At 52.1% G+C, this 13,114-nt stretch overlaps 3 protein-coding genes and 1 long non-coding RNA gene across 4 annotated transcripts in view; 3 read left to right on the plus strand and 1 right to left on the minus strand.

Moving 5' to 3' along the window:
• LOC102751739 (chromosome unknown open reading frame, human C11orf85) overlaps nt 1-4,886 on the plus strand; it is an 18,562-nt gene extending 13,676 nt beyond the window's left edge. Inside the window, exons 5-7 of the mRNA XM_015568976.1 lie at nt 3,011-3,083; nt 4,138-4,255; nt 4,841-4,886. Of these exons, the coding sequence (XP_015424462.1) occupies nt 3,011-3,083; nt 4,138-4,255; nt 4,841-4,886 (237 nt within the window). The remainder of the gene's footprint in view (nt 1-3,010; nt 3,084-4,137; nt 4,256-4,840) is intronic.
• A 2,462-nt stretch (nt 4,887-7,348) lies between these two features.
• GPHA2 (glycoprotein hormone alpha 2) lies at nt 7,349-8,930 on the plus strand. Its single transcript, XM_006771605.2, has 4 exons — nt 7,349-7,739; nt 8,103-8,205; nt 8,363-8,547; nt 8,633-8,930. Exons 2-4 carry the CDS (start codon nt 8,103-8,105, stop codon nt 8,732-8,734), a joined length of 390 nt encoding a protein of 129 aa, XP_006771668.1. The 5' UTR covers nt 7,349-7,739; the 3' UTR covers nt 8,735-8,930.
• Nucleotides 8,927-13,114, minus strand: part of PPP2R5B (protein phosphatase 2 regulatory subunit B', beta) — a 7,619-nt gene continuing 3,431 nt past the window's right edge. Inside the window, exons 6-13 of the mRNA XM_006771604.2 lie at nt 12,892-12,951; nt 12,685-12,793; nt 12,171-12,224; nt 12,047-12,097; nt 11,812-11,931; nt 10,454-10,581; nt 10,112-10,213; nt 8,927-9,712 (exon numbers count right to left, since the gene is read on the minus strand). Coding sequence (XP_006771667.1) covers nt 9,565-9,712; nt 10,112-10,213; nt 10,454-10,581; nt 11,812-11,931; nt 12,047-12,097; nt 12,171-12,224; nt 12,685-12,793; nt 12,892-12,951 — 772 coding nt within the window. The 3' untranslated portion in view covers nt 8,927-9,564. The remainder of the gene's footprint in view (nt 9,713-10,111; nt 10,214-10,453; nt 10,582-11,811; nt 11,932-12,046; nt 12,098-12,170; nt 12,225-12,684; nt 12,794-12,891; nt 12,952-13,114) is intronic.
• LOC107184353 overlaps nt 11,938-13,114 on the plus strand; it is an 11,926-nt gene continuing 10,749 nt past the window's right edge. Inside the window, exon 1 of the long non-coding RNA XR_001515178.1 lies at nt 11,938-12,062. This is a non-coding gene — a long non-coding RNA (uncharacterized LOC107184353). The remainder of the gene's footprint in view (nt 12,063-13,114) is intronic.

Here is a 13,114-nt window from a genome sequence, read left to right on the forward strand (position 1 = left end):
TTTCTAAGTAGAAAAGTAAAATGATTTAAATTCCTAAATGATTCTCTCTCTCCTGTTTGCAAGGCATTGTGGGAGATGTGGGGGCGCACCAAAACATGTAAAATTGGGTTTCTTTTAGGAGTTTATCATATAGTTGGAGGAAGAATGTACCCTTTGGGACTCAGACCTCTCCCTGTGTGGGCAGGTGTGAGCTACAGGGCCTCCTTGTGCCATGGCCACCTGGTCCCGCAGTGATTTTAGGTAGATGGTTGCCCTCTTCTCTCCTCCCATCCTTTAGAGAGGGAAGAACTGAAAAAGTGCAATAGGAGTACATGAAGCTTGGCGAACAAGATGCTTCATACAGCCAGATAATTACTGTTTAAGGAACATTCCCTTCACCGTCTCCCTTCTACCTTCCTATTCTTAGTTTGACAAGTCATCGCCTTCAAGAACAGCACTCACAGTTTCTTACTCAACATAATTACCGTTTCAACCCGATACCGAGTTTAGAAAAAACTCTGAGCAAGAAAGAAACCCAGAAGGGACATGTTTATTGACTTTGACTCAAAGCCCAAAGACAGGCTCCATCGTAGACCCTGTTCCCAGAGAGAGGACTTCTCCTAAATTAAAGTGACCACAGTGTCTCAGTGTAAGTCACTTGAGCTGTAAAAAATTGAATTTGCTCCTATGGTCCAATGCTTAATATTTTCTCTCCCCTTTGGGGGAAGTTAGGGTGTAAGATCACAGTGTGGATTATACACGTCTGAACACATTGAGAGCCTATGTGGGGAAAGCTTAAAAGAATACAACACATCTGAATAAGGTCTCTGTTCCATAAAAGGTGTTTGGGGAGAAGGGAAGACTCACTCATTCCTTTTGTTACCCCAGTTCCAAGACTTAGAGATCCAGAGATTGGAAGGATAAAAAATGGGGGAGAGCCCAGACGGTGTGGCTCAGTGGTTGAGTTTCGACCTATGAACCAGGAGGTCACGGTTCAATTCCCAATCAAGGCACATGCCCAGGTTGTGGGCTCGATCCCCAGTGTGGGGCATGCAGGAGGCAGCTGATCCATGATTCTCTCTCATCATTGATGTTTCTGTCTCCCTCTCCCTTTTTTGAAATCAGTAAAAAAAAAATTTAAATAAAAAGAGTAAATGGGGGAGAACAGAAGTATGGTCCAGAGGTAAAACACATTGCCGTGTGTGTTGGTTGTTTTGTTTTGTTTTTGCCATCTCTGCTTGAATTGCACTTCTAAGCAGATCTGGCCCTAAACATACGGAAGCAACCTTGTGTTTGGTTTTCAGAGTATTGTGTCCCATTGGATGTCCCAGATGATACCCTCAGTCTTATTTCGGGCCATAATGTTTTTCCCTCTCTTGACATTTGCCTAAGAAGACCTCACTCAAGATTTCAAGAGAACAGAAAAGCTCAGTTATCTTGTGAGGGGAAGTTCCCCTGGTTCAGAAGTAGGCTTTACCTCTGCCCTAGGGCCTTTGCCCTTCTGGTTCCCACTACCAACCTTACTAGATGCTTTCATTAGGGTCAGTGCATCAGGATTGAAGCCCCAAACCACAGTTTCATTAAAATTGTAAGAATCATCCGTTCAAGCTAGAAATCAGAGCTGGGCCCTCTGAATTGCATATCAACCCTGTCTAGAAGAGGTAAGAGATGTCTTTTTCCTTCCCAGACTTTCCTTTCATTTTTATAGGAATACTAGAGGCCCAGTGCACGAATTCATGCACGGGTGGGGTCTCTTGGCCTGGCCAGCAATAGAGGCCTATGGTGGCTGGTGGCCGGGGGCACAGGAGGTTGGCTGTGGGAGTGCACTGACCACCAGGGGGCAGCTCCTGCATTGAGCGTCTGCCCCCTGGTGGTCAGTGCAACTCATAGCGGCTGGTCAACTGGTCGTTGGGTCCTAACGGTCGCTTAGGCTTTTATATATATAGATGACTTAAGTGGCTGTCCATGTAGCCTGGAATTTGATGGTTTGTGGAAAAGCTCATATCAGAAATATCAGCTTATGCTTAGGATGGGGGCTATATTCTAACTTACCTAGTCGCTTGCCATGCTTCTGCCTCCCAGACCTACTTGGATAGCATGCAGCCCTTGCTGTAGAATTCTTCACCAGCACTGCTTGGTAGGCCGTCAAGTTCCATAAAAGGTGTTTGGGGAGAAATGGGAAGGAAGGGCAAACCCATTCATTCCCTTTTTACTCCTGGTGAGGGCAGTGGTCAGTTGGTAAGATTCCCAAAGAAAACATGACCCAAGTTTCTGGCGCTCAGGTTGTCTACTGGAAATGTGGGTTTGGAGCTAGGTTGTAGGATGTCAAAAGGAAGGTCTATAAAGGGAAAGCACAAGGAGTAATCATGAGATTGTGCTGTAGTGTGCTGATTGCGTATGCTGTGGTATGTTTCCCTGCCCAGCTCTAGCCATGCTGATCGTATTTACTAGTACCGATGGCACTGTGCCTTTATATATCACATCCATTCTGGAACGGCCTGCTCTTCTGACCACCTCCTAACACCCATTCACCCCCATTATGACAAAATCCCACTCATCCATCAAGGCTCCATTCAAGTAGCACTTCCCTGTGAGGTCTTCCTTGACTAGCTGCCACCTGCTCTATTCATGTCCTCCTCATCAACCACAGCACTCCATGTAGACTCATGGGGTAGTCTTATCACACCGCCTTATACGACTTAGTCTATGTGTCAGTTTACCACATAGATTATACTTTTCTCCACAGGAAAGTTAAGGTCCTCCAGATTTCTGAAGCCTTGGTATTCTGCCATTATTAATAGTTGGCTCTCAGTAATACAGAATAATAAATTAAACCCAGCTCGGTTTATTCTCAGCTCTTAAATTGTTATTTTAGAAGGACATCATACCGAAGGAAATATAGAACCTGCCTGAGCAGTCAGAAGCCAGGCCCCCAGCACTGATGTGAAATCAATTCACCAACAAATAGCATTCAGACCCCAAGCTGTATAAGAGTAAAGTTTAAAACTTTTTTTGGTCCTCCTTTTATCAGAACATGGAAAGAAACACCCAGCAGAAATGTCAGGAGACTCCAGCATTTGATGGCACTGATGTCCAGGAACAGGGTAGGTTCTGGGAAGTGCATTTATTCTCCTTTAATACTCGTCCTGTCCCCTTTAGTTTTCTGATGAGCAGAGCAGCACAGAGCTCTGAGTCTGGGCACGCTCAGTGGGGATGTGTCTTGCTTCCATGGATGTGCCTGTTGGCCACCCTCCAGTCTTGGGGCTTGCCCTTGAGTAAGAAGCCACCCCTCACCCAGCTCCCTAGAGAAGTGAAGGGAGGCACTGCATGTCCTTCCCCTGCTTTTGGTAGTGAAACTGATGCTCCCAATGTTTCACATTTCCATGCGGGGTGATAAGTTTTACAAAGAAGTTAGAAAGGATGTCTGACTTTTTTGTCTTACTGGAGAATGACCTCTGGGAAGCTGTCACTTCTCTTCCCTTTGGGGCATTAGTGTTAATATTTTTTTAAAATATATTTTATTGATTTTTTACAGAGAGGAAGGGAGAGGGATAGAGAGTTAGAAACATCGATGAGAAAGAAACATCGATCAGTTGCCTCCTGCACACTCCCTACTGGGTATGTGCCCGCAACCAAGGTACATGCCCTTGACCGGAATCGAACCTGGGACCCTTGAGTCCGCAGGCCGACGCTCTATCCACTGAGCCAAACCGGTTAGGGCTAGTGTTAATATTGAAGGTGCAGCGGCTGCTCAGCAAGGCTGGGGATGCATGTTTATGTGTTTCCCTTCTAACTCGCTGGTCTTCTGCCCAGCGTGGGGACTCGGTATGGGCTGCAGTTATCACAGATACAGGAATGGAAGCAAGTGAGTTCTTCAACAAGTTGTCATTCCATGTGAAGACACCAGCCATGGTAGGTGGCTGCGACTTAAATAGTGTAAAAATCTCAGAGGCCTGACTTTGAAAATAACTCCAAGGTCAGAATAGCATCTTACTGGGCTGGGATGAATTTGGGAAAGTCAGAACAAATAATGCATCTGGCTTTAAGAAATCCTGGTGTGAGGCTGCCCTTGGCTCATGCTGAGGGTATCCTGCCTTCTGCTCATATGAAAGAAGCCTCCGGACTAACACTTTCCCTGCCTGAGTGTTTTCCTTGCAGGTTCTAGGTGGGAGGATAGCCTAGCGGGGGAGGTTACCCCACCATTGCAGCAAAGCAGTCCGCCTCCACCTGCAGGACCCACAGACCCAGGGACCAGTGGCTTCTTTGGGTTTTTGAGGTAAGACAGACTTCTCTCCTGCCATCAAACTGAGACCCAGGGTGAAGTAGCTCCAGAGTCTGTCTCGTTGGGTCTCTCGGGGAAAATAGAGTAGGAAATACAGCAGATTACCTGCAGCCTCTGTTTGTCCAGGATAGATGATGAAAATGAGATTGAGCACAAGGCCACTAATTGTGAATTTAATACAGACGGCATCCTGTTCATGTTTACACACCCCACCCGATGTGCCTGCATTGGGCCTGGTTCCATAAATCCTGCTTCTCATTGTACTTGGCTCTTTGAGATGATTTGGTTACCAAAACGCTTCCATTCTCCCCTCTGAATCTAGGCTGTGTCTTCAGAGTCTTCAGAGGGGTTAGCAAATCCCTTTGTCTAGCTAGAGCTCAGCCATCCCACTGCAATTCTTTATTTCCCCTGCCTAAGTATAATCTAATTTGGGTACCTTTTCAAATGCTGTTCCAGACTTGAATTTTCACTCTGTGGTTCCCCAGAGCAAAAATGCCCTCGCTAAGGGAGCCCTGATGCGACCTGGGAGAAGAGAAGGGACCGCTGGACTCTCAAGCTGTTCTGCTTTCTTCCTTGCAGCTCTCTCTTCCCGTTCCGGTATTTCTTCAGAAAGAGCAGCCAGTGAGCCTTCCAGTGCAGCCGCGGGAAGTGTCCTCTGCTTATGACACTCAAGTCATGGGGGATGGGAGCCCCAACTCCCTGAGTCCTCTTGCTGGTTTGTCCTGTTTCGCCTCTTTCCAATAAAAGTTTTTTCAATTTAAGACTGAGAAAAGCACAGAACTTTCTAAAATGCTCTAGTCTGAGAACTGTACAGCTCTGAGGTTGAGTTTAGATCTTTCATCTCCAGCACTTAGGATCCTTATGGCAGTAAATTATTTATGAACAGTTATTGACTGAGTTGAGTGAAGCAGAGTGTGAGAGAGAGCAAACTCTTTCAAGATACAGAGAAGCAATTCCTGAAACCTCCCCGGTCTGCCTGGTTCTTGTTGACAGGATGCTTTGGGTGGGTGCGGTCTGTACCTCACTGCAAACTTTAAGTCCCCTGCCAGCGGTTAGGGTCTTGCCAGACTCACTGTCGGGACAGACAGATTAGATTCCTGTTGTATGGCCAGAGAGGATCAAAGTAATTGTGGGAATTTAGGGAAACTCATTTTAGCTGAGGACAAAGGAATAATTTTTTAACTGTTAGTGATGTTTAGTATTAGAATGGACCGCCTTGGGAAGTAATGAGCCCTTGTCACCTCTAGTCTTTAAACGGCTGTTTTATCTGTCGGGTGCTGGGAGGTTCCCAGGATGAGTGGGAACCTTGGGGCTGGACTGCTTGGATCCCGTGGAGACCCCCTGTTTTGCTGCCTTCAGCTGGGGTTGGGAGAAGAGAAGAGGTGGGCTACTGCGAAAGGGCCTGGGACCTGAAGGGGAAGCCGGCGGGTGTCGGGACTGGAGGACTAGGGACAAGTTGCATTTACAGCCTTTGCCCTATCGCCCAAGCTCAGCCTGCTTCACAAAGCTGCAGAGAGGCACAATCCGGAATCTGGAGACCTGAGTGCGTCTGACTGACTGGCTTACAGTGAAGCCTTGGCAGAGTCGCTTTCTCTCTGGTTCTTATTTTCTCATCTGAAAAGTGAAGGGGTAGGATTTGATGAGCTCTCAAGTGCCTTCCAGCCCTGGCGGTCCCTGCAGCTGGCTCTTTCGGAGCAGGACCTGAGGCAGTGGCCCTGGGGTGGGGGGCCATTCACCTGATTTCCACCCCACTCAAGCCCCTGCAGCTACTGGTGGCCAGGGGTCTTTTTCCAACTTGCCACATTCTTGTCCTGAGTGTAAGTTAGCACCACGCATGGACAGCAGATTTGGGTTCCCCGTCAGCCCTGACATGGCCTTCAGTGACACTCCTCTGACCTTTAGTGGCCTCACCTGTAACACCAGAGCCAGGGCTGGACTGAATGATGGGATTTGCTGGGGTCAGCAGCTTCAGGGCTCTTCCTGGCACCAGATCTCTTGGCCCAGTGACCAGGAGAAGCCCACTCTGGAGCTGACCCCCAGGGTGAGAAGCCTGTCACTTGACAGTGAAAGCGAAGCTCTGACATTGACCTAGAACTCCCTCTCCCCCGTCTCTGCCTCCAAGCACATCTCAGCAGACTGCCCCTGGTGTAATTTCTTTCTTTGAAGATATTACAGGAAAGGTGAGTGGCAGCTGCCTTAAGTTTTGACTTTGACCTAAGCGGTCAGTCTCTCCAGGTTGCTCTCCCATGCAGCTGGAGAACCCATGGCTACGACCAGCCACAGCCCTTGGAAACATGTTGTCATCTCCCCTGCCCTTCAGAATCTCCCAGACTCTTCCCTCTGTGGTGGATTAAGGAGACAGGCAGGGCTGAGTTTAGTAGGGTTTTTGTTTTTTAATAGATTTTTATTGATTTCAGACAGGAAGGGAGAAGGAGAGAGAGAGAAACATCAGTGATGAGAGAGAATCATTGATTGGCTGCGTCCTGCGCTCCTACTACTGGGGATCGAGCCCACAACCCAGGCATGTGCCCTTGACCCGAATCAAACCTGGAACCTTCCAGTCCGCAGGCCAATGCTCTATCCACTGAGCCAAACTGGCTAGTAGTAGGATTTTTTAAAAATACGTTTTTATGCCGAAACTGGTTTGGCTCAGTGGATAGAGCGTCGGACTGTGGACTGAAGGGTCCCAGGTTCGATTCCGGTCAAGGGCATGTACCTGGGTTGCGGGCACATCCCCAGTAGGCAGCTGGTCGATGTTTCTCTCCCATCGATGTTTCTAACTCTCTATCTCTCTCCCTTCCTCTCTGTGGAAAATCAATAAAATATATTTTTAAAAAATAGGTTTTTATATTTAGGGAGAGGAATAGAGAAATAGAAACTTCATTGAGAAACATCATCGATCGGTTGTCTCTTGTACACCCCCTACTGGGGATCCAGTCCACAACCTGGGCATGTGCCCTAACCAGGAATTGAACCAGTGACCTCTTGGTTCATAGGTCGCCACTCAACCATTGCGCCATGCTGGCCAGGCATTAGTAGTTTTAAGGTTGGGGTAGTGAGGCCCTCAATATGAGTGTTCTGCCCAAGGCCACACAGCAGAGAACCCAGGTGGCAACAACTCAGCCCCGTCTTGGGCCCTCTCTCCAACTGCACATGGCCGCCCACTCCACCAGCCAGCTCCTGGGTTTCTCTCCACGCCTCACTTCCCAGCTCTGGACCTTCGGCAGCTTTTGGGCAGAAGGGAGCAGAAAGCAGCAGATGCCACTCCCCCCAACCACACCTCAGAAAGAGCTGGATCTCCCAGGTGGGATCGCTGAGGCCTGAGGCTGGGCGGCAGGCCTGAAAGCCGATCTCCAGGAAGGCGTGGCTCCCTAGTGCTGGCAAATAAAAATCCGCAGAACCAGCAGGCCTGAAGACCAGCAGCAGGCTGCTCAAGGAGCCACTCAGCAAGCCACTCGACTCCTGGGCCTTGGAAGTGGTAAGCCCCTGAGGCAGGAGCCCTGAGGGACCTGGGGACTGCAGATGGGGTCCGAGAGGCCAAGATGGGGCAGATGGTGGGAGGCAGACGTTCGTGCTACAGATGGTGGGAGAAAGGCAGGGGGAAACCACCACAACAGGCTGACAAGTCACATCTAGAGACTGCTGCCCACACTGATACCCATCCAGAGAGACGCACAGGCACTCACCGGAGGCAGGGACAAGGAAGAGTCAGCCCCACAGGCTAGCCGCACCCGTCAGATAGGCTAACGGAGCCCTGGCTCACTCACCCGGAAGCATCCTGCATTTAAAGAACTTCCCCTCGCCCTGCACACGATCTGGAGAATGTCCACCACTGTTTCAGATGCCCATGGCGTCCCCCCAAACCCTGCTCTTCTGCCTGCTGTTCCTGGTGGTCACTGAAGGCTGGGGTCAGCAGGCGGCCATCCCAGGCTGCCACCTGCACCGTGAGTCACCCCGGGAGCAGAGGGCTGGGTGGGAGCAGAGCCGATGGGCTGGACAGGGGCAGGCAGCACCCTCGATGGACCCACGGAGGAAACAGGCAGTGGGAGCTGGGCGAGCCTGTGCAGAGGCACCGTCTACCACTCGCCTGTCTCCTCCTAGCCTTCAACGTGACGGTGCGCAGTGACCGCCAAGGCACCTGCCAGGGCTCCCATGTGGCACAGGCTTGCGTGGGCCACTGCGAGTCCAGCGCCTTCCCTTCGCGGTACTCAGTGCTGGTGGCCAGTGGCTACCGACACAACGTCACCTCCATCTCTCAATGCTGCACCATCACTGGCCTGAGGAAGGTGAGGGGGCCCATTGGGAGAGACAAGAGACGGGGGTCTAAAATGGCTCAAGGAAGGGGACTGGAACCGAATCGCTCTCCCACAGGTGAAGGTGCAGCTGCAGTGTGGGGGGGGCCGGAGGGAGGATCTGGAGATCTTCACGGCCAGAGCCTGCCAGTGTGACATGTGTCGCCTCTCACGCTACTAGCCCTCCCTGTCCCACCTCCCTCCCCTTGGTCAGAGGGGCGAGGTGGAGTACATCCTGAGCATCACTGAGGACGGCAGCTTCAACCCCCTGAAAAGGGAAGTCTGCCTCTTCCCTGCCTCTGCCGCCTCCTGACCAGTGTCTCATCATTTCACTTCCCTCTTTGGCCCCATCCCTTAATAAAGCAAGCAGTCCTCGAGTTTCTGTCTTTATTAAGTCTACCCCCAGCCAGGGGAAGGGGGACAGACCATGGTAACTGTGACCCCACCTTGCCCCCCCAGGACATGGGGAATCTCTTCTGCCTGTGCCCTCACCCCTCCCCCTGCCCAATAAATAAAAAGGGGACAAGAAAGTAGAGGGAGGTAGGGGAGGGGAGGAGGATGCCCAGGCCCAGGTCAGCATCTGTTGGGGGTGAGCAGGGGAGAATAAATAGACCATGGATCCATGGTGGGGTGCAGGAAGACCTCGCGCTGGCACGAGGTGCGGTACACGAGGAGCTGAGTCCTGTTGCCCTAGGCTGGGAGCAGGGTGTGGGAACCTGCCTGCAGTCTGGAGCTCAGCTTTTGGGGGCAGGGAGATCCCTGATGGCAGCTTCCTGGTCAAGCTTGCCCTGGTCAAGTCCTGCCACAAGGGCCTGAGAGTTCTGTTGCCAGGACCACCATCTCCTCTCCTCTCCTCCCCACAGTAAAGGGTCCACGCTGGGCCAGGCAGGGAGCCCTCCAACCCACTCCGCAAGGCCAGGGGGAGGTGTGTGTCTCTCTGGGCCCCTGGGCAGGAGAGGGCATAGAGGGACTGATAGCTCTGGGTTTAGTTCCTCCCTTTCTATGGGATCTCTAGCTCTGACCCCCACTGGCGGCCACCTGGGGTGTAAGGCGCTGGAGGGGGGCCTCTTTTGTCCCCTGGGTCCCCTGTAACCGGCGTAGCCGTAGCTCCTCCAGGCCTTGCCACAGCTCCTGCCGCTCCTGGGCCTTCTGCTGCTCCCTGGGGAGAGAGGGTTAGGCAGCTCCCCCACCTGAGGCCCTGCCTGCAGCCCAGCTTCCCTCACCACCACCTCATCTGCGAAGGATCTAGGGGAGCCTTCCACTCCGGGAAGAGACCACGGAGGATGCTGGTCACGAGCAGGTGGCTTGGCCTGGCTCGAGAGACCCAGCTAGAGAGGAGGAAACTCCAGGGCGTCCAAGCTCCGCACCTGGGGAAGCCCTGGGGAGGATGACGACAGGGTAGAGGGGAGGGGCAGCACTTGCCAGGAACATAGGGAGAGACTTTAAGTATCTGAATAGATCGGACGTGGGGTCATCCTCTTAGGCTCCCTCCAACCGTGAGGAGCTGGTTCCTTCCTGCTTTCCCCCCTCCCTCCATGCCCAGCCCCCCAACACTCACTGCTGTTTTTCCAGCTTGTAGGAGGCTGTGAGCTCATCAAACAGCTTCCCATTCATCTCCATGAAGGTCTTGAGCACATTGTAGATCAGAGATACGATGGTTCTTGGCAGGTCAAGGGAGGGGGTGAGACGAGAGCAACTTCAGTTTGGCCCCACCTCCCTCCACAGCGCTCTGCCTGACCCTGCTCCCCAAACACAGCTGCAGCCTAAACCCCACAGGCACTGCCCTCCGCCTGCCCCTTTGCCACCCCTCAGCCCTCTTGAGACCCTTCCCTCATTCTCTCTAGCTAGGAGTAGCCTCGGGTCTGGACTGGCTGGGCCTGGGCTGGGCCTGGGCACTCACTGATTCCAGTGCTCTTTGGAGACCTGGTAGAGGGTCCCAAACACAGCAGGCAGCACAGTGTGGCAGTTGTCCTCAATGAGGCTCAGGATATACTCGTTGTTCCAGAAATACAGAGCCCGCTCTGCAACCTGGGGCAGGGAGATGGCAGAGGGAGTGCCTGGCAGAGGCTTCCCTGCGTGTGCAAGGGCTGGTATCCACCCCAAAACCCAGGGCGCCCTGCCCTCACCCCCCATCCTCAGGACTCATCTATCCCACTGGAGGAAGCAATGTGACAAGGAGGAAAGAAACTGGATTTGGAGTCCAACACTCAGGGTTGAATTCCAGCTCCACTGCACATTGGCCACGTGACCTGGGCAAGGCATTAACCTCGCAGCTTCAGTTTTCTCATCTGTAAAATGGTGCTAATAAATAATAGCTATCTCCCCAGGGCTGTTGAATGAGGTGCCAGAATCACTGTGAGGAAGAACTGACTTCCACCAGGTTACGGCTCATAAGAATGGGAGCAAGTCTGTCACACATGTAGACACTAGTGACAGCCAGCCTCATGATGGGGGGTGGGGGGGGGGGTCCCATCTGGGCCCTGAAGTGGGACTGATTAAATTGAAGGCCACTAAGAAAAGGAGAGATGCCCTAGCTCCGTAGTTGGCAAACTGTGGCTCATGAGCCACATGCGGCTCTTTGGCCCCTTGAGTGTGGCTCTTCATAAGCCTTAGGAGTATCCTAATTAAGTTAATAACAATGTACCTACCTATATAGTTTAAGTTTAAAAAATTTGGCTCTCAAAAGAAATTCCAATCGTTGTACTGTTGATATTTGGCTCTGTTGACTAATCAGTTTGCCGACCATTGCCCTAGCTGGTTTGGCTCAGTGGATAGTGTTGGCCTGCAGACTGAAGTGTCCTGGATTCGATTCTGGTCAGGGGCACAGGCCCATGTTGTGGGCTCGGTCCCCAGTGGGAGGTACGCAGAAGGCAGCCAATCAATGGTTCTCTCATCATTGGTATTTCGATCTTTCTCTCCCTTTCCCTTCTCTGAAGTCAATAAAAAAATATTTTTTAAAAAAAGAAAGAAAAGGGATAACCCATGTGGAGCACATTTCAGTTACCAAATATGTTTACCCCACTTTCTCTAAAGTCCCTGTTGGCCACATTACAGATGAGACGCTTAGTCACGCTCAGAGTGAAGTGATCTGCCCAAGGCCCCTCACCCAGTGGGAGGCAGATCTGAGGCTTGACCCAAGGGCTCGGCCCCAAGTCCAGCATCTCCCCATCATCAAGCCCAGGACAGTCCAGAGGGCCGAGGGAGCTGTTAGGTCAACTGGTCAACCTTCCTAGTCCATCCCCCATTCCCACCCCATACCTGGAAATGGGGGCTGGACACACAGCGAGCCACCTGCTTAAAGAGGGGTTCTTGGATCTTCACAAACTGGGAGGGCTCGATGACATCAAGAATCTCTTCCATCTCCCCCAGAAACATCACCTGAGGGGTAGGAACATGGGCAGCAGTTCCATCTCCCCTGACACACACCTGACTGCCCTCCGGAAGCTGAGCTTTCCTAACCTCCCTCTGGTGGTCGTCAAAGCCCTTTTCCTACCTCCTTCTGGGTGCAGGTTTTTGGCCAGTATTTGAGCAGTCCCCGGATCACCTGTGGGAGTTGGGGCAGAAAGGAGTCAGACCTGCAGGGGCGGAGACCTGCCTTCTCCCCCAGAGGTACTCACATGCTCTGTCAAGGTGGCATCCTTTTCCAGAAACTGCACCACGCAGTATGCCAGCTGTGGGGCGGAGAGAGAGGACGGGTCAGGAGGGGGCTAGGGCAGGACCCAGGTCACTTACTGAGTCTACTCTCATTCACCAAGCATTTACCTAGGATGTACCAGGCATCATGCTCAGTGTGCGGGGACACAGTGATGCTCTCACAGGGGTAACATTCAGCAAACCCGTCCTTATAAATTTTACAGACGTTTCCATGATAGAAACCTGTATCACAATCTATGCGAATACAGGAGAGTTTCATCCTGCCTAGGGCAGGTGGAGAGAAAGGGGCTGCGAGGGCTTCACAGAGCTGATGTCTGAGACTCTTAAAGGGTCATGGGGCTTCTCTAAGGGAGAAGGAACAGAACCAGTAAAGGAAAAGAAGGTGACTTGGTGTGGCTGAAGCCAGAGTGGCAGGCCAACCCACATGCTGCCCTGACTGTCCGCTCTCTGCCCTGCAGGGCCAGGTCTGGGCCTTACCTGGGCATGAAAGACCGACAGCGACTTCACGGAATGCAGGGGAATCAGGACCCGGACCAGGAACTGCTTGTGCTCAGTCTTCAGGGGCAGCGCAAAGCCGTTGATGATGCTGAGGAGGGGGACAGGAGAGAGGAGGAGGGCTCAGGTGACCGGCCTCAACCCTTCCTCCCCAGACTGATGCTCTGGCTGAGGCCCAGGGGGAGTCACCTTCCTAATATCTCCAGCAGCTCGGCCACGCCATTGAAGTGCTCGAGTTCATAGATGAACCTGCATGAGAAAGAGGAGGATGCAGAGGGCTCAGAGCAATTGGAGCAGGCCCAACCGCTCCCAGCCAGCTGCCTGCCCACCCAACCCTGCACCCTAATCAACTCCCTCCCAACCAGAGGCCACGCTCCCTTCCCAACACCCTAGGCCAGGCCCCACGGAGATC

This window comes from Myotis davidii, unplaced genomic scaffold (genome assembly GCF_000327345.1).
Source record: "Myotis davidii unplaced genomic scaffold, ASM32734v1 scaffold425, whole genome shotgun sequence".
In the NCBI taxonomy this organism is placed as follows: Eukaryota; Metazoa; Chordata; class Mammalia; order Chiroptera; family Vespertilionidae; genus Myotis; species Myotis davidii.